The sequence below is a fragment of the Heterocephalus glaber genome, unplaced genomic scaffold (assembly GCF_053883595.1).
Source record: "Heterocephalus glaber isolate CG9 unplaced genomic scaffold, H.glaber_assembly_v1.0 deba00001613, whole genome shotgun sequence".
Lineage (NCBI taxonomy): Eukaryota > Metazoa > Chordata > Mammalia > Rodentia > Bathyergidae > Heterocephalus > Heterocephalus glaber.
Window position 1 is genome coordinate 26163485 of NW_028258384.1, and position 20728 is coordinate 26184212.

The following is a 20728-nucleotide window of genomic DNA, read 5'->3' on the forward strand; positions in this document are numbered from 1 at the left end:
ATTCACAGCAATCTTCCTGCCTCAGTCTTCTGAGTGTTAGTGTTATAGGCATGTGCCACCACGCTCAGCTTTCTCTCATGGTTTCATGACTACATACACAGTAAGCCAGTGACAATCATACAGTGTATTACAAGCACTTTGTTATTAAAATTATATGGATAATTTTGGTAATTTGCTTTGCTTTGTTTTATAAATTTAAATATATTTGAGTTCATGCCTATAAATTTGCAACTCTCCCGCACTTACTCCCACTTACTGTTGGATATGCCTGTGTTGCATATATGAATGCCCTTCATCATACACGAATTTATTTTCTCTTGTCTGTTCTTTGGAAGAACTTATTTTAGGAGAAGATGCCTTTCCAGTTTCTCCACCCAAATCTAGGGTAGACAGAAGAGGGTGAAAAAATTTATTTTCTTTGTGATTTTATTACGGACCAACACAGAAACTCCCACTTGGCCTCCTGTGACTTCTTGGCCACCAAGTTAATGACAAACTAGCCTTCTTCCAATAGGACTTGAACATCTGAGACTCTTGGACATCTGTACATACACTAGTGTTTGTGATTCAGTGTGTCCCAGCACGTCTATTTGCATTCTGATGCAGCACCTGTTAAACTGCAGTACCAAATCACTGGCTATTGCTGAAGCTCTAAGGTTAATTCTGGGGAGGAACATGTAATCTCAGTTTAATACAGGTGAGTAAAAATAACAGGACGATGGAGACCTAGGGAGACAGTGGATTTCCTTGGGATTATTTTTAATTGTTTAGAGAGAATAGGTCATGGTAAAGCAATTTAGTCTTGAACCACTAAAGGCATTACTTAGAATATTCTGCCATGCCCTCCTTTATCCTCTACTCTGATTTTTTTCATCTGCCACTTGCAGCCAGTATGAATACTTTCAGCCCAAGTGCTAAGTCCCAGAGAATAATGGTTTAGATAAAGAAAGTTGTCAGGGCTTTCTCTGCGGCTTTGTTATGTTCAAAGTGAGAGCCTCTCCTGTTGCTTCGTTTTTATACCTGAAGGCATCAAAGGGGCAGCCGGGTCACCTTTGTTTTAAACTATCTTTCCCCTGCTGTCAGCCTCTACTATTTTTCACCTTTTTATGGAAGTCTCATGTTGAAGTTGCTCCCAAAATGATTTATTTAAAGGAATGATTTTAACACTCTTGTTCAAAGTGCCACCCTGGAAAGTCTTTGGTATTCTGAATGTGAATGGGACCCTCTCCTTGTCAGGCAAAGGTACTGACAGGAATGGCAAGAAGAGGAAGTACTCAGTCCTGACTGTGACTGAATCCTGACTGGAGGAAAAGGCCCCTCTTAGTTGGGGAATTGGGAGTTGTATGGAATGGAAAAGACCTGAAGATCAATGACCTCACCAAAGGCTGGTTACCTCCTAGATCTAAGAATTGGCCGTATCCCAAGTCAACAAATATACTCTGAGACACATTTCACCAGACACTTGATAATTTTCCATAACAGCCTTTAATACTAAAATGCATTAAATTTTGAAGCAGAGAAAACACATATAAGGGGGAAAGAGAGAATCACCAGATAAAAAGAAACAATGTGGCAGATAACACCATTTAAAACATAACTGTAATAATTTAATAAAGCTGTTTTATCATCTTCATAAAATAGACAGTTATGATTCTTTGTCTTTTTTTACAATGATTCAATCACTGTGAAAATGTACATAACATACAGATCAGCATATACAACAACTTCATCTTCATCTAATCAGCAACAGAAACTGCTTAATGAGACATACTGTACTTGTATCCCTCTAAATTTCCACCCTGGTTTGACAGGTAAACAATAATAGTGTCATCAGGCTCATTCCTCTCACTAGAGGAGCGAAGGCATAAGCCTTTTGCAACTAATACCTTAGCATTCAAACAGCACAAGAGGTATTTGTTGCTGAATTTCTAGCTTAAACTAGTCTGGCTCTTGGTCATTAGAGTCGGTATCCTAGCCTTCCTCAGCTGAATGCCAGCCAGTGCCAGGGAAAGTCTACTTAACCAGTGCTGTAATGGTGTTAGCTGGTTTGTTTACTAAAGTTCACAGCAACTTTCAGCTAGTAACAAGGTCATCTTTAATTGCCAACACAGCTGGAGCAACAGTCAGCATCATCTGTTTTCCCTAATGACCAACAATGCTTTCCAATCAAGATCAGGTGTTTGTGGATTGTTCTTTACCAAGAGCGCCTTACAATATATATTTCTGACAAGGTGGTTGATTTTCTTTGTTTTACAAAAGCAACATGATTCCTATTTGAAATTAATTCACTTTTGCACAACAAGTGACCCACAAGCCAATTTCAGCCTCACAAGAAAACAAAGAGAGCTGCAACAACTTCATTAGGACAATGTGTTTTGCTCTGGAATATTTCATTATCAATATAAAGCCACCCGGTCCCAGTCCCACCCCCACACATCCCCTTTGAATATTACTTCGTTAAATACTTAAACTAAAGAACAATATCTCAATACACTTCAGTGTTAGCAGATACAATTTGACTCATGAAATGACATTCTTAAATGTAATTTTATCAAGAAGGCAAACACTAGGACTGTATACAATGGACTTAAGCTCATTTATGCCAGATTTCTGAAGTCCATAAGAGTCTTATATTACCCTGGGTAAAGAGCCAAGTGGACCAGACTTGTCAAGATGCCTTGGGGACCATTCAACATCAAAATGATCCCCATGAAGTGGAATGTTAGCCAGAACTACTATGTACAATAATAATCCTTTTTATTTTTTTTTTACCTTGGATGCCCAACCAAGCTATTCCCTTTATCCCTGCCTCTCCCCAAACTGTCCTTTGTCTTTGTTGCTTTAGATGGACAGCATTTTCGGTTTGTTTTTTAATGATATGATAAGGATATAGGAAAAAGTCAACTGAATTTCCCTCATACAGTCAATCAAGTGAGTTGAAGTGACACTTATTGAGAAGATAATCTGGATGATTCTAGTTTTCAGAGTTCTGAGTTGTATTTTCTTTAATATTTTTCATTAATGGACAGTGGGTCACCATGTCAAGGAGTTTGTTTAAATGGCAACGTGGGTGCAATTAGTTTTATTAGGCAGGTTAACTCTGGAGTAGTAATACTCAAAGTGTGTCCCTATCAACATCACCTGGGAAATTTTAGATATGCACAGAATCAGGCTAGACCAATTGAATCAGAAACTCTAAGAGAAGGGTCTCCAAACTGGGCTTTAATAAGCCCCCAAAGCTTTGTGGACATCTGATTCATATGGATTGCTGGGCTCCATTCCCAGGTTTCTGATGCAGAGAATTAGTATTTCTAAGAAGTTCCCAAGTGATTTTCTTGCTGATGCTCCAGGGACTGCATTTTGAGAACCACTGCTCTGCAGGATCTGCAGGATCTCTTAGCTCAATACCTATTTTGGTAATAAGATGGACCATAATTTAGTCTACTGGTTTTAAGAGGTCAAAGGGATGCTAAGTTTCGTTGTGAACAGGTTCATAAACTAATTAGCCTAGGCAAATGGAAAAAAGAGATTCTACATAGCATCATGGCTCTTTTCACTATTCTTGTTATATATCAATGCAAACTAAACTCCCAGTACTTCATGGAGAAGTTTATCTGCCCAGAGAATTGCTGAAAATAATTGATAGTAAAGTGTGTCATACTTCAAAATCATGGAACATTAGAATAAATGGAATAAAACTCCCTAGGATTTAGAAACTGAACTTGTTGCTTGATGTTTAAGTGTGTGGTATGTTAGAAGAAGGAAAATAAATAAAATTTGGCCCTTTGGCCCTTGTGGCTTTTCATCAGACATGTTTAAAAGAAAGGAAAAACATGACCCAAAGGAAGATTTAGGATCCTTGCACAAAGTTCTTATTTGTAGGCACTGCTTGCCTTTAAAACCAGCTTAAAAAGCCCTCCTATGATGCACTTGTGCTTCTGGAAGGACACAGATATCAGACAATTGTAGAGGAAAAAAGATATTTTTTAATGAGAGGAAATCACTGAACAGGTTCAGTAAAGTGCTTGGATGCAAAAACAAAAAACTGACTGCTTTGAAAACAAAGTATTTGGATAGGGAAAAAAGGATGAGTCTGTATCTTGTAACTAAATTTAGGGGAAAATGAAGAAAACTCAGTCAAAAAGAAAACTCAATGGCACTACTACTCTAATTATTTTGAACTTGATTGGTAAGAGGCATGGCAGCCAGTGGCCTCTCTGGCTCAACAACTACGTAACATTCAACATATCTACTTTCCCCAATCTTTCCAGCTCCCTTTTTCCCACTGAGCATAGCATGAAATACACCTGTAGAAAACTGTCAAATCTAACTTTAGTGACCTTGAGATAGTAACTAATGACATAATATCAGGATGGATCATGGTAAAAACCAATCTAAACTCTATTGGCAGCTATCATAATTTAAAGGGGATTTTTTTGTTTTGTTTTTAATGTGCTGATCAAATAGTCACTTGCAATGGGAAATAAATACCTAACTAAGAATCTACTACTAAAATGAAGTAAATCAGAAGAAGAGAAAGTGTATGAGAATAAAATGAGGCAAAATGAAAATGTTATGGTAATTCATCTCTCTGATGTGTCAGTTTCAGAAGGAAACTTGCAACCACACCAATATTTTGCATGAGGTAGTATTCAGCACTGAATAAGAAGTAATGACGAATCTGTAGCTTCATTATAGGTTCTTTTTTCTCAGAAATGTTCTCTCCTACCTAACCCTATCCCACTGTCTTACCCACCCCCCTCCCTCAAAGCCCTTTCCCCTTCCACAAAAGAAAATATTCCTAGTACATGTATAAAGCTAGGAACTCAAGCGAAAATAACTAAAACATTGAAAAGAGCTGATCTTATCCACCTAAATTTAAGAAAATAAATTATCTTTTGTATTCTAGTGCTCTAACCTCTAGACCTTCTTTCTGGGTACCCCGGGATTTTAAAAAAATGAAACAACTGTGAAGAGAAGCACAAAACTTGTTTCTCTAGAAACAACTTATTTAAGACCCAGGTAGAGCAAATGTGACATATTTCTTTATTATTAAATAATGAACTCTTAAGCTGCAAGAATACTATGTTGTCCAGTGAACATTAATAGAAAAATGATAAACTGGGAGTTAGAAACAACAAGAAAAAACTGTGTAATTTGTTAATTCTAAAATGGTGCATTCCTAGCCTACAACAAAAAGAATTAGCTAAATCTAAAGGATTTTTGCTTTAATAGTTTCTTGTTCACATTTTTAATCAAAAATATTAGTAATAAAAAGACAAGTTCAAGTGTCTGAGTGTCTCCATTTAGAAGGCACAATAATTGGATTAGTGATGCTGTTACTTTTATCTGTCTTCTCTTAAATGTACACTCAATACTACTTACTCTATCCCTATTTATAAGCCTATGTGATACAGAGCAACTTGGAGTTCTCAATTCCAGTCCATGAAGTATTTTACAGTCTTTTCCAATCATGATTGAGAAACACTGAATCAGGAAGTATGTGACTAGAAAGATGCTAATTTAGATCTCAAAATACATTCACTCACTTTAGGTTTTAGATGATTGGAGACAGGGAATTTCTATGCCTGAAATCTTATAACTTCAGGAACAACTTTCCTATTCAGGGCCTGAAAAATAGAAAAATGGATCTCATAAAACTTTCAGCACAGTACTTCTGATAACTGCAAATTAGATAGCAGCATATCCAAAAATGACTTTCTGAAATGATCTATCATGTACCCAGGCAGACGACTGAAAGGCAGGAAAAATCCCTTGCAAGGTGGTGAGCAATCACTACATGGGCTGATAAACCTGAATATCCTCCAAGTACTCAATCTGTATGTGGTGTTGTTTATTCATTTGCTGTCTCACTTGTTTGCACTTTGTGTTTGTCTGTATTTTTATTTTTTAAGAAAAGAAAAACACCAATCCTTAAAAGCCTTTTGCCATCACCACACACGTAGCAATTTGCAATATCAAATACAATAGCACAGCTAGAAAAAGGTTTCTTAAAGCAGGGGTGTCCACAGCAAAATAGCGGCATTGGGAAGTATTCAAGCTTCAGAAACGACCTGTTAGGGGCTCGATTGCACATCACTGAATCAATGAATAGTACACAATAAATGATCATTAACTTGTCTACACTACAAAAAAAAAACAGTAGTGAGCTTATTAAGTGCGTCCAGAGCTTTTTTTGTTTGCTTTTTGCTTTTTTTCAAATGCAATCACCCACAAACAATAATTTATAAGTTTGACATAGAAAAATATATAAATTCAAACACTTAATACATAATACTTTTTACAACTGAATTTATCTGTTTCCCCAACATCAAGGCCCCATGAACAACTCAAACCAAAGCTAATTTGCTCCAACTGAACACCCCTGCTGCCTGTTGAAATGAGAGGGATTGTCACAGAATAATAATCATTTATAAACAATACATTTTGGGAAAGCTCTGAAATACAGCCACTCAAGAACCAACTGTTGGTGAGCAATTACAAGGAGCAGCTTTTGCATCTTTGCTAGCCAGCATAGTTTCTTTCTTTTCTTTCCCAAGACTGGTTTAGAGAACAATATCCTTCAGACGCTTCACTCCAGGGGACTCTTTGTCACGACCCTCCTTCAGAATAGTGTTGACCTCATGCACGACTTTCTCATTGTCAGCTCCACGGGGCTCAGCTTCAGAGGGACGAGAAGGGCCACTGTTGATGTACTGCTCCAGATCACGGGTCGGCGGACCTAGGGCAACCATGTAAGACACAGAAGGCTTGGTGGGCAGATGACTCTTGAGACGGAGGGGAGAGGTGACTGGGCTAATAGCCTCACACCCATTGCCTGCCTCGCGGATAGCGCTGTTGACCTTGGGGCTGCAGATGATCACATTGACATTCCTCTTGCTTTTCAGGGTGGGCCTCTCCTCAGCCGGCTGGTCACTGACATCTTTCCCAAAGGTTGCAAAAGTACGCTTGATGGGGCCGCAGTCGTCATAAGCCTCAACATCAGCAGCAGTAGCTTCAATGGACAGCGTGATGACGTTCCTCACATGCTCAGGGGACTTGGAGCGGGTGGGCATCGGATTCCGGGGCATCCAGCACCTGTCAGAGTGACCAAGAATCCGGCATTCTTCCCTGCAATGAAATCCTTCATTCTGATCTGTTTGGAGGAAAACAAACAAACAACAAAAAAAAACACGTAATTTCATCAGCTTTTTCTGAGAATTGGTGTTACTCCCCAGTGCTCTGGTTTCTTAGGCATCTACAGGCCCTTCTGGGAAATGATACTTTTAGATAGTCCTTTATTGCCTTTTGGGATAAGTGTAAAAGAATTGGATTTTTAAAAGGCTATAGATCTCCTATATACTGTTTTTTAAACATTGTTTTTTCTGTTCCCACTGCTGACAAAACGAAAAACCTAAGGGGAAACACGTTATGATGAAAAAATATATTTAAAAAAAGTTTATCCTAAGTGTCTAGGTGCTGAGAGTCAGCATTTTTATCGACACTTCCTGCTAAAAATCACTTGTGTTTGAAACTGGATTTAGCAGAAAAGGGAGTGGAGGCAGGACAGGGAAATCAATAGTCAGTATATCAAGAAGACTTGGACATATTTTTTGAGAAAAGCACTGCCAACTACCCTTCTACCCTACCCATCTTAAGTTTAGATTGGTTTTATACTCTCTATGAAAACCCAATCATATCATTTCTTTTTGAAAAACAATCCTACCAATCAGCTCACTATACTATTTCTATGACTGGATTCCCATCAGAAAGAATATACTGAAATCTCTTTAAGTTGACCCATAAGCTTCAGTTTGTTCCTATTCGTACACACTCATATATATGTTGGGCATCATTTAATTAGATCCAACTATCCATCACTTGTTATCTTTCTTATCTGCAGTTTTAATAGGGACATATTTCTTAAAGAAATATGCACTGCTGGTGAAAATGTAAATTAGTATAGCCATATGGAGAATAGCATGGAAGTTCCTGAAAATATTAAAAATAAATCAACCATATAACCCAGCTATGCCATTCCTGGGTATATATCCAAAGGAAATGAAATTGGTACACCAAAGAGATAATCCATGCCCATGTTCATTTCAGCTCTATTCACAATAGCCAACATATAGAATCAGCCTAATTGCCTATTAACAAATGAATAGGTAAAGATAACTATCTCTCTCTCTCTCTCTCTCTATATATATATATATATCCATAAAGAAAATTTGAAATCTTGTCATTTGAAGTAAAATGGATGTAACTAGAGGACATCAGGCTAACTGAAATAAGCTAGACACAAGTACCACATGTTATCTTTCATATGTGAAGGACACAAAAATAGATCTCAAAATACTACAAAGTAGATCATTAGTCACTAGAGGCTAAGAAGATTGGGGGGTGATAGGAGAAATTAGGTACCAAATACAGTAGAATAGAAGGCATCTTATAATGTTCTATAGCAAGTAAGGTGACTATGGATTGCAATAGCCCATTTTATACTTGAAAAGAACTAGAAGAGTGGAACCAAAAGGCTCCAAACATAAAGAAATCAGCAGATTAAAAAGGTTATTACCGTTATTTGAACAGTACCTGTTGGATACATGTATTTAATTACAACACTATACCCTACAAATATTTACAATTCATTACATGTTAATTAAAAATAAAATAAGAAAGAAATGTTTCATGGACTACTTTAAGTTTGTCATAAAATATATCACCAGTTAGAATTAATTATTGGGATGACGACCTTTGCTCTTTACAGGTCAGGTTCATTAAAGATTAAGCCTTCCATCTGGCTGTCACATGGGCCTTCTACACAGACTATTCCACCAAAGTATGAACATAGTATTAATCTCTGCTTGTTGATTAGAAAACTGTTAATTTCAATGTCTAGTTTATAGCCCTAATTTTCCACACCCATTTATATTTATGTTACATTCTTGCAGGAAGATGACTTAATGAAAATTTTCCTCACATTACACAATACATCAAAATATGAGCATCTTAACATTTATAGAAATTCTTGGGGCATGACTGGAGGAAGTGAGGAGGGTAGGAGAGGTAGCAATAATAAAAATATATGCGTGTGAATGTATAAATACAGAGAGAGAGAGACAAAAAAACTTGGGAAATGTATGCCATGACTGCTTTTTTTGCAAAGGGAAGACAACTGCAATTCAGTCTATATATAACACACCTGCCTGCTATACTTTTAATTCCATTTTTAGCATTTTCTATTTGCTTCTGAAATTGTTTTTACAAAGTAGAAAGCTAGGAGACCAAGGCATTGCTCTGTTTTATTCACAGAAGGCTCTTTGGTGAAGGGGCACAACATTTAGGGAAAAAGCATTGGAAGCAGTTAAACGTGAAGGACCTAGTCCAAACTGAGCCCTATTTGAACACAACTCTGGGCATGCTCCTTGTTCTTACTTGGGCTATTTTAAAAGGCAACTAAAGATAAGACCCCTTCTGTGTATGTGAAAAACAATTTACCTTTGAGATTAATACTTTATGCACCTTTTCAATGCTAGGGAATGAAAAAGAATTTGCAGAGTTGGAACAAAATACCAGCTTAGCTTTATCATCAAAGTGCCTCCCACATAAATATGACAGTAATTCTACAAAGACTAGTACAGTTTCACAACAGGGCCGCATGGCCACCTCTGCAAAATGAAAGATTTGTGGAAGCTCTTTCTCTGTCCCTTCCCTGCAGACTCTCAGTGCTATCATATGGTATCTTATGATTATTCAATGTGCATATGTCCCTGGGAGGCAGAAAATATGGAAATATGGGATACATGTTGGGATATACATAGGAAGAACTTACTTTGTGCAGACCCAAATACTTTGAGAGAGAGAGACAGTTGAATCACCCTCAATAAGTTTCATTTAAATCTAGATTCTGGGTGGCCCTACATCTAGATCCTTCTAGAATATAATTCACATCCTCAAGCTTTCTCAAAAGGATTTATCAGCCTCTCCATCTCTTCTAAAGTCCATCTCAAAACTTTTCAAGTAACAGCTATAAACAACTACCGTGCTCGTTTAGGGATAGAAAGTAAGGAGGTGAAGGCCTGGGAATGGTTCAATAATTCATTTCCATTTCTACAAATCAGACCAAGAATCCCTGGAAGCCACCAAAATGTCCAGAAGGCAATGAGAACCCTGACATTTCTGTGCTTATCTTAGGGCATGAAGGTATACACACCTTTGCTCACTGGACCCTTCAACACATGACCATCTACTAAGAGGAAATCCTAGCCTATCTTTAGACTGATATTACAGGCCACTTGTTCACACTTCTAAAGCAAGACACTGGTGAGCTATAATCAGATAAAATCTTCCTAGTATATTTAACATAAAGCTCTCGTTTATTTTAGTGTTTAGTAGGAAGTGAATATCATCAAATATTAAGATGCAATTATTTTCAACATCATTCAATACAATAATCCCATCCAAGTGCTTCCCTGTGTCCTAGTAGAGTACTCCTACCCATTACTAGGTTGTCTCAAATGAAGAGCATGAGGAAACCCGAATTCCCAGCATACAAAATCGAAGAACAAAGACCACAAGGACAGACACGTCCAAGTTTTTCTGAATCTAGGAAAACCAGAGTAGAGAACTCAGTCTTTTCAGAAGCTTCTCAACAAAAACTGTGCTTGCTTTCAGATTACCGACTGCCTAAATGAAAAAAAAATCACTGTCTGGGAAAAGAAAAAGCTAAACTAACTTAGCACTTCTAAGAATGCCATCAGTCTAAGCCTATGCACCAAACTTACTAAGCCTCTTTCAGCCCCATTTGAATTAGAATAATGTGCAATTGTCTGAGATTGAATATGTGAATTTATTATATGCACTCTTCTCACCCCATGCAAGTGAAGATTTTTTAAATCTTGGAGATGCATTTATTCACAGTCTCAGCTTTGATTTATATCCAATAGCTATATTTCCTTAAATCTTTACCAAGGACAGTGAGTTGTTTATCATTTTTGTTTTGTTTCAAACAACACTCTGTGGCATTGATACCAATGTAATTAAAACAAAATCCAACCTAACTTGAAAGTATTTATACTCATTTCACATATGAAACAAAACATGGTTAAAAGAGACAGGCAAGAAAAACATTTCTGCCTACCACAAGGTAACCTACATACATAAATGTGTTGCAGATAAATTAACTTTCGAAATTGAAAATTCAGCTTGGTAAAGAAATTAAATATTATATTAAAAGTGAGAATTTCACAATACAAAGCCCCTTAAAATAGCAATTAAGACAGACCAGATGTAAAATTTTTAAAAGAAAAGATACTGCTTCTGAAATTGCATAGGACTGGTAAATATTATGTGCCTGCTATCATGTAGTATAGCAGCTGGAGACAAAGGTATAAAACTAGAGAGAAAGTATTTTGTATCATGACAAATAAATTGTCAAAATGCTGGCTCCTACTTAAACAGAACCCAGCTAACAATTTGCTAATTTCTTGCTAAGATTCTTTTCATGAAACTATCTATGATTTGATATTTTGCTACATTTTAATGTAAAATTATTTATCTAAATTTAGGCAAAGCAAAATGTAAGGTTCTAAAATGTACACATTTATGGAAATTCAAACACATCACAATATATAGATGAATGAAGACAGGTGTTTTTAATTCATACAAGCACACAAATAGAGTTGACTGATGAATTTAAAAACTGGTCTTTCCTGCTTCTAAAATTGTATCTGTGATTTGCAAAACATAAAAATATATATGAAGAGTGTATAAATCTGGAAGGAGGACACATATCTTGAGGCCACAGAACTCTTTAGTTCAAAACAGATCCATTTATTTTAGGGCATCAAAAAAATATAGAGAAAGGATAAAGCTTCTTCAATGTAGAGAATAATAAGTATTTGGTAGGGAGGGGAGCAGAATTTTTCATTAGGGATCTTGCTAAGAGAATTCCAAAACCTTTGGAAATAAATAAATCATAAGTAATATCTTAAAAATCTCAGTCTTATGAAGGCACAGGACCTATAAGTGGCAACAACAACTAAGTCATGATGGATAAGGAAGTAATTCAAACACAAATAGACCAGAATATTTATTTTGTACAGATAGTAGTAAAGGTTTGTGCAGCAATTACTATCCTCCTAGAGACATGAAGCTGTTGTCTCCTCAGGTGGAACCATCTATCTGTAGTTCTGCCCAAAATAATACAAGAAAATGAGAAAAGCATCATCTCTGGCTTTGCTAAAACTTTCAAATTCCTGATGGAACAGAGGAGCTAAGAGGCTCTGCTGGATTTGTATAGATGTCCAGTCACAATGGATGTGCTCAATAATGCTAGAAGTTCTTTACTGTGATTCAGATCCTTGGGGTATTAACCCAAAGATCCTAATGATCAGAGACCAAAATCCAGCACTAAAATAGATAAAGGTTATAAGTATAAGAGCAATGTGTTACCACTTCAGAAGTGATATGCAGGCTATAAGGCAGAAAGGAGAAGTTAGAGTTCCATTTCCTGAAAGCTCAAGTAGTTTGCTGCTTCTAAGTAGCAACAGTAACACAACCTATAAGTGATGCATAAATCAGAAAACCTTCCTAGATTGTACTTTTATGCATTTAGTTAGTTTAATTTGCATTAGCACATGACAAGACAGAGCATGACCAAAGCACGGCTAATTTTTGTGAGATACAGTGGAAGGGATTGTGACCATGATTATGAAAAAGTTAAGTGCTAGCTAGGCATGGTAGTACATGCTTGTAAACCCAGTACTCTGGAAGGGTGAGCAGGAGGATTGCAAGTTTGAGCTCAGCCTGAGCAATTTAGCAACTTGAGACCCTGTCTCAAATTTTTTAAAAAAATTTAAAGGGCTGGGATGTAGGTCAGTGCAGGGGATCTAGCTTCAGTCCCCAAAAGTGCAAAAGAAAAATAGTTAAGTGCTATTGTAATTATGCACATGTGTCTAATTAAGAGAACAAAATTGTTGAGAAGTATCCTCCCTTAACTTACCTAACTCCTACTCATCTGAAGCGAAGATAAGTTCCTACCAAATATCTTTATCTGTTTTAATTATAACAGAGCCCCATGTCTATTAGGGATGAGTATGTGCTCAGTTTTCAAAAAACTACATTTCTTGGCCTTTCTTTTAGACATGGATGATCACGTAACTAAGACTGGACAATTGTTATGAAGGCAAGATGTCAAGCAAACTCCTTAAAAAGGGAGGCTTACTTAGATAGGAGACTATTTTGTATTTCTTTCTTCCTGATTTGTCCTCTCTAGACTAGCCACAACATCCATTTTACAACCAATGTGGCATCCCTGATGATGGAAGAAGCCACATTCCTAGGTGGCAGAAAAGAAAGATATAAGAACCTTGGGATATTAAATATATAGTGCCACCTCACTAGATCCTAACTTCTTTTATGTAAGAGTAAAAATAAACCTCCCTCCTGTTTACACAGTTGATTTATTTTCTTTAGTTGGAGAGAGGGTCTTTATTACCAACAACCAAACACAATCCATGATGGATACATTATCACTGGAATCCCAACTTCTTTGCCTTAAGGAGCCCTTCCCTGATCTTTTAGACAAAATAGATCTCATACAATCTCCCTTTATAGCACTCATAACACTTGTGATTACTTGTTTAATGGCTCTATTCTCTTCTAGGTTTTAAACTCTAAATAAGCAAAGATTACGCTTGTCTTTTTTCCTCCCCTACCAACTGAAACTAGGTTCATATGTTTTTCACTCCCTTCTTCCCTTTCTCTCAGGATTTTTCTCTTTTTTTCTCCCACTCTGAAGCTTTCTTTTTTACCATAAATATTACCTCATATGGAGCATAGCCAGGCGGGTGGAGAGAGAGAATCCTGTCCAACTGGAGCCTGGCTCCCTCCAACCTGCGCCACGCCCATCGGTGACCAGCCAGACAGTGAGGACCCCTCGCCACTTGCCATGGCCACAGCAGCTACAAGCTTAGCCAGATGGGTGCCTGCAGCCCCCCCCCCCCCGCCCCACCTCTGGCCTCCTGGCTGTGCTGCTACCTGGGTCCGCTCTACAAAGGCATGGGGGGGCATAAAGGCAATTGTCCTGAGCTCCAGAAGATAGAGCAGAAGTGAAGAACAGATAGAGGGCCTCTCTCAGGATCCTTGATGAAAACTGAAGCCCACTGGAAAAGTGAAGAGAATCTCTGCAATAAATGCACACCAGACCACCATACTTGGTAAGTTGAAGAGATCATCACCTCCCATTGGAACCTGGACTCTCTTCAGGGGAAGGGCAACTGGAACTTGCAGTAGAACCTTGCAGAGTTCAACCCTGCAGGAGGACAGGGAGCTCAATTTGGGACTTGCAGCCACAAATCTTCCTGAATCTCATGGGTCTGCTACTGGCTTGCTGAGACTCATTGGCTTATATTTGCACACTGCTGCCCACATTGTCTATTGTGACAGCAGAGATATACCCTGAGAGAGGCCCTTCATTTTTATTTTTTGTTATTTGCCAAAAAGAAAAAATATTTTTCTCTTATTTTTAATTCTTAATTTTTTTTTCTACTCTTTACAAATTTTTATTTTTCTCTTCTAGTTTTCATTCTTTTCTCTTTTCTTTCACTCTCACTCACTCATTCTCTCGCTATACCACATTGCTCTTCATCTCACTTTTTGTTCCTTTCTGGACTGAATTCAGATTTCTCCTTTATTTTTCTTTTCTTCTCTTTTTCCTTCTCTAGATTATCATTAGTTTTAAAGGAAAGTAAATACAGTATCTAGCCTCCCTATTGCTATTAGGTTGTTCTGTTCACATCTTTGTGCTTTCATTCTGACTTTTCCTCTTATCTTCAACAGTTTCTTAGAGTTTGCATGATCTTCCTGTGCCTTCTGGCCTCACCGTTAACCTTTCCCGATCCATCTACTTATCTGTCCCTCCCTCCCCAACACCTTCTAACTCCCCATCCTGAAGGGTAAAGTTGCTATATTGAAGAGTTTATTCACTATAAACATATGTTGGGTTGGTCCTCAATTTTGATTTAATTCACAGAGTTAAAAGTGATACATTAATAACTACCACAAATTGTCATTTTGTAAGCTGTGCTTGATGTTATGGTGTTGCTGACTGTATCATTTTTAAGATGTTGTGATTGCCTTCCTGGTATAATGAAAATGAGATAGCCTCAAAGTCATTAAAGTCTCAAAACATAAAGACCAGCTATATCTGGAAGACACCTCTGAAAAGCATTATTCCACAAGGGTTCTAAACATAAGCAACAAAGATATTTACAATAAGCATTTTTGAAATACCAACCCAGGAATTAAACCAAGGACACTACCAAAAACAAACATGAAAAGACAATTAAGCAAGGCACAAACTCAGGCTTCGAACCCACAAAAGGCAGATTCTGGGGGAAACGAGGTGGACAAGACTGATAATCAACCACCTGGACACCCTGAAGTGATAGCACAGGAAGTAACAAAACAGATGAATGAGGCTCTAGAAAAATTCACACAGAAATAATCTCCCAGATAACTACAGAGATGGTGAGCAGAGTGAAAGACATGATTGGAGGCTCTAGAACAGAAACAGATAAAAAAAAAAAATAGGTGAGATCAGAAACATGCTGGAAGCCATGAAAGCCCAGCATAAGAAATAAATGGAAACCATGATCATCCAACATAAGAAAGAAATGGAATCCATGAAACAGATTCAAACACATATTCAGGAGATTAAAAACTCCACTGAAAGCATGCAGAGCCGATTAAGAGAATCTGAAGATAGAATATCAGATATAGAAGACAGGATTGTAGCTAAGGACCATGAAAACAGAGATTTCTTAAAAATAGTAAGGGACCATGAGAAATCAATCCAGCAGCTGCTAGATGATGTAAACAACAATAACATAAGACTGATAGGCGTCCACAAAAAAACAGGAGAAAGTACAATTGACATTAAAAAAAAAAAACGGTTCACAGAAATAATAGTAGAAAACTTCCCAGACAGAGGTGGAGAATTGGACATACAGATAAGTGAGGCATATAGAACTCCAGCTAATCATGATAAAAAAAAAATCTACACCAAGACATATAATAGTCACGATCCCAGAAACCTAACAGAAGAACAAAATCCTATAGGCAGTTAGAGAAAAGAAATAAATCACCTACAAAGGAAAGCCCAACAGAATCACAGCAGACTTCTCAACACAAACCCTCAAATCAAGGAGAGTCTGGAGTGAAGTATTTCAAGCCCTAAAAGAAAATAACTTCCAACCGAGACTGTTATATCCTGCAAAATTATCTTTCAAAATCGATGGGGAAATTAGATGCTTCCAAGAAAAAGAACACCTGAGAAATTTCATGAAAACCAAGCCAGCACTCCAAACAATTCTAAGCAATATGCTAGAAAAAGACAATAAAGGTCACAACTCCATGAGGCCCAACAGAGGGAAGCCACCAGGCAAGGTAAGACACTAAAGGGAAAGGGAGGAAAAATAAGAAATAAAAGAGCCACCAATAGTCAAACATCATGACAAGGATGAGTCAATATCTGTCAATTATAACTCTCAATGTTAATGGCCTCAATTCACCAATCAAAAGAAATAGACTGACAGAATGGATTAAGAAGCAAAATCCAGCAATATGCTGTATACAAGAAACACATCTAACTCAAAAGAAAATTCATAGACTGAAAGTAAAAAGATGGAAAACACTTCTCCATGCCACAGGAACCCAGAAAAAAGCAGGGGTAGCAATCTTATTTGCAGACAAAGTAGATTTCAAACCAAAACTATTTAAGAGAGACAAAGATGGTCACTACATCCTTGTGAAGAGAACAATCCAAGAGGAAGAGATGACAATCCTAAACATATATGCACCAAATACAAATGCCCCCAACTATACAAATAAATATTAATGGACATGAAAAACCAAATAAGCACTAATAAAATTGTAGTGGGGGAACTCAATACCCCACTCTCACAAATAGACAGATCATCTAGACAAAAAATTAACAACGAAATTTTAGAACTGAACCAAGCTATTGAACAAATGGACTTAATAGATGCTTACAGAGGGTTCTACCCCACAAAATCAGAATACACATTCTTTTCGGCTGCACATGGGTAATTTTCCAAACTAGACCACATGCTAGCTCGTAGGACATGTCTAAATCAATGTAAAAGAAATGAAATTACCCCCTGTATATTATCAGACAATAATGCAATAAAATTGGAGGTCAATAACATAAGAAACTGCAAAACCCCAACAAGCACATGGAAATTGAATAACACCCTCCTGAACAACCAGTGGGTCACAAAGGAAATTAAAGAAGAAAATGGACAGTTTCTACAAGTAAATGATAATGCCAGTACAACATACAGGAATCTATGGGACACAATTAAATCAGTTCTACACTGGAAATTCATAGCAGTGAATGCCCACACTAGGAAAACAGAGCGAGCTCAAACAAACAACCTAATGCTAAATCTTAAGCTCCTAGAAAAAGAAGAGAATAACAAACCCAAAGCTCATTCAAGAGAGGAAATTATAAAGATCAGAGCAGAAATTAATGCAATGGAGACTAAGAAAATGATACAAAAAGTTAATGAATCAAAGAGTTAGTTTTTCAAAAGAATAAATAAAATCAATAAACCTTTAGCCAACCTTATCAAAAAAAGGAAAGAAAAGGCTCAAATCCATGCAATTAAGAACAAAAAAGGTGAAGTCACAACAGACCCAGCAGAAATCCAGAGAATCATCAATACCTACTTTGAGAACCTGTACTCCAGTAAAATGGAAAACACAAAAGAAATGGACAGATTCCTAGATACATATGAACTGCCAAAGTTAAATGAAGAAGATATAGAAATTCTAAACACCCCAATTACAATGAATGAAATAAAAAATGTAATAAAAAATTTACCAACAAAAAAAATCCCAGATCCTGATGGCTTCACTGCTGAATTCTACAAGACATTTAAAGAAGAATTATCACCATTACTCTTTAAATTCATTAAGGAAATTGAAAGGGAAGCAAGGCTTCCAAATTCATTCCTGGAAGCAAGTGTTACTTTGATTCCAAAACCAGGGAAAGACCCAACCCAAAAAGAGAACTACAGGCCAATCTCCCTAATGAATATAGATGCAAAAATCCTCAACAAGATACTGGCAAACAGAATACAAAGGGTCATCAAGAAGATCATACACCCTGACCAAGTCGGATTTTTCCCAGGGATGCAAGGATGGTTCAACATTCATAAATCAATAAATGTAATACACTATATTAACAGAGTCAAGGACAAAAAACATATGATCATCTCAATAGATGCAGAAAAGGCATTCAACAAAATCCAACACCCATTCATGATAAAAATCCTACAGAAAATTGGCATAGAAGGTCTTTATCTCAACCTGATTAAGGCTATCTATGAAAAACCAACAGCCAACATCATACTAAATGGTCAAAAACTGAAAACTTTCACACTAAAATCAGGAACAAGACAAGGATGCCCACTATCACCACTCACGCTCAATGTAGTTCTGGAAACATTAGCCACAGCAATTAGAAAAGAGAAAGAAATAAAAGGAAGAAAGATGGGAAAGGAAGAAGTGAAACTGTCATTATTTGCTGATGATATGATACTTTACATAGAAGATCCAAAAAACTCAGTCAAAAGTCTTCTAGACATAATTGACAGATTCAGTAGAGTAGCTGGATATAAGGTCAACACTCAAAAAACAATAGCTTTCTTACACACAAATAGACTCACTGAGAGAGAAATTAGGGAAACATTTCCTTTTACAATAGCATCCAAAATAATGAAATAACTAGGAATCAATCTAACAAAGGAAGCAAAAGACCTCTACACTGAAAACTATAGCACTTTAAAAAAGGAGATGAAGGAGGATATAAGAAAATGGAAAGATATCCCTTGCTCCTGGGTAGGAAGAACCAATATAGCGAAAATGCCCATACTTCCAAAACTACTATATAGATTCAATGCAATGTCGATTGACATTCCAACAATATACTTCACAGAACTAGAGAAAACAATCTAAAAATTCATTTGGAACCATAAGAGACCTAGGATAGCTAAAGCAATTCTAGGCAACAGAGACATGGCAGGGAGTATCACAATCCCCAACTTGAAGCTATACTACAAACCTACTGTGATAAAAACATAATTGTACTGGCAAAGAAACAGAACCAAGGATCAGTGCAATAGATTAGAAGATGCAGAAACAACATCAGACATGCTCAGCCACCTCATCTTTGACAAAGGAGCCAACCACCATCACTGGAGGAAAGATAGCCTATTTAATAAATGGTGCTGGAAATATTGGTTTTCAACTTGCCAAAGATTAAAACTAGACCTGTATCTCTCACCATGCACTAAACTAAAATCAAAATGGATTAAAGATCTAAATATTCAAATAGAAACTCTAAACTGGCTGGAAGAGAGGTTAAGAAGATCTCTTGAAGACATTGTTGTAGGAAAAGATTTCATGAACAAAACCTCAGTTGCCTGTGAACTAGCACAAACAATCAACAGGGAAGATCTCTTCTTACTAAAAAGCTTCTGCACAGCCAGAGAAACCACCAACAGTGGGAAGAGACAACCCACAATATGGGAAAATATTTTCACCTGCTGTTCTTTAGACAAAGGTCTACTATATAGAATCTATAAAGAACTTAAAAAAATCCGACCTCCCAAATTTCAAGACCCAATACAAACATGGGCATCTGAAATGAGCAGACATTTCTCAGACAAAGAAGTAAAAATAGCAAACAAACATATGAAAAAGTATTCAACATCACTGGTCACTCGAGAGATGCAGATGAAAACAACACTGAGATTCCACCTCACCCCAGAAAGAATGGCTGCTATCAAGAAATCAACCAATAACAAATGCTGGCGGGGGTGTGGGGAGAAAGGAACCCTTCTCCATTGTTGCTGGGAGTGCAGACTGGTGCAATCACTGAGGAAATCAGTATGGAGATACCTCAAAGAACTAGGATTAGAGGTCCCATTTGACCCAGTCATTCCCCTACTGGGTATCTTCCCCAAAGAACTAAAAGAATCATACCACAGTTATATATGTGCACCCATGTTTATAACGGCACAGTTCCTAATAGCTAAAGCTTGGAAATAGCCCAAGTTCCCATCAACTGGAAACTGGGTAAAGAAGATGTGGTTTTTTTATAAAACGAAGTACTACTCAGCCACAATGAATGAGAAACTAGAGACATTTATAGCTAAATGAATGCATATTGAGGCCATACTCTTAAGTGAAATAAATAGGTCACACGTGTAAATACCGAATAGCGTCTCTATTGTGTGAAACTGAAAGTGTAAATAAGGATTAAAATGTTTAAAATGAATAATTAATAATGTTAAATAGGAAGAGAAGGTCCAAAAGGGTAGGGGAAGTGAGAGGGGAACAGGAAAGGAAAGAAGGGAAAGGAAAAATTATGAGAAAAGGAAACAATGGAAACAAAGTCTTTGTAAATAGGGAAGGATGGAGGGGGAGAAGGGAGCACAGGGAATGGTGAAAAATAAGAACCAAGATACATCATGTACGGTACAAGCACCCAATGATAAATGTAAACCTATTGTATACCTAAAATGTACCAATAAAAGAATTTAAGCAAAATAAATTACCTCATATGAATTGTACAAATTTATGGGTTTCACTGTGACATTTCTATATATGCATATATTGTATATTTTAATATATC

At 37.0% G+C, this 20728-nt stretch overlaps 1 protein-coding gene across 7 annotated transcripts in view; it reads right to left on the bottom strand.

Moving 5' to 3' along the window:
* Positions 1-1466: 1466 nt before the first annotated feature.
* The window catches only part of Pcdh19 (protocadherin 19), a 139412-nt gene continuing 120150 nt past the window's right edge, over positions 1467-20728 (bottom strand). For all 7 annotated transcript variants that reach the window (XM_087196649.1, XM_021250458.2, XM_004872593.4 and 4 more), the window contains one exon: positions 1467-7156. In XM_087196649.1, the coding sequence (XP_087052775.1) occupies positions 6567-7156 (590 nt within the window). In that variant the 3' untranslated portion in view covers positions 1467-6566. The remainder of the gene's footprint in view (positions 7157-20728) is intronic.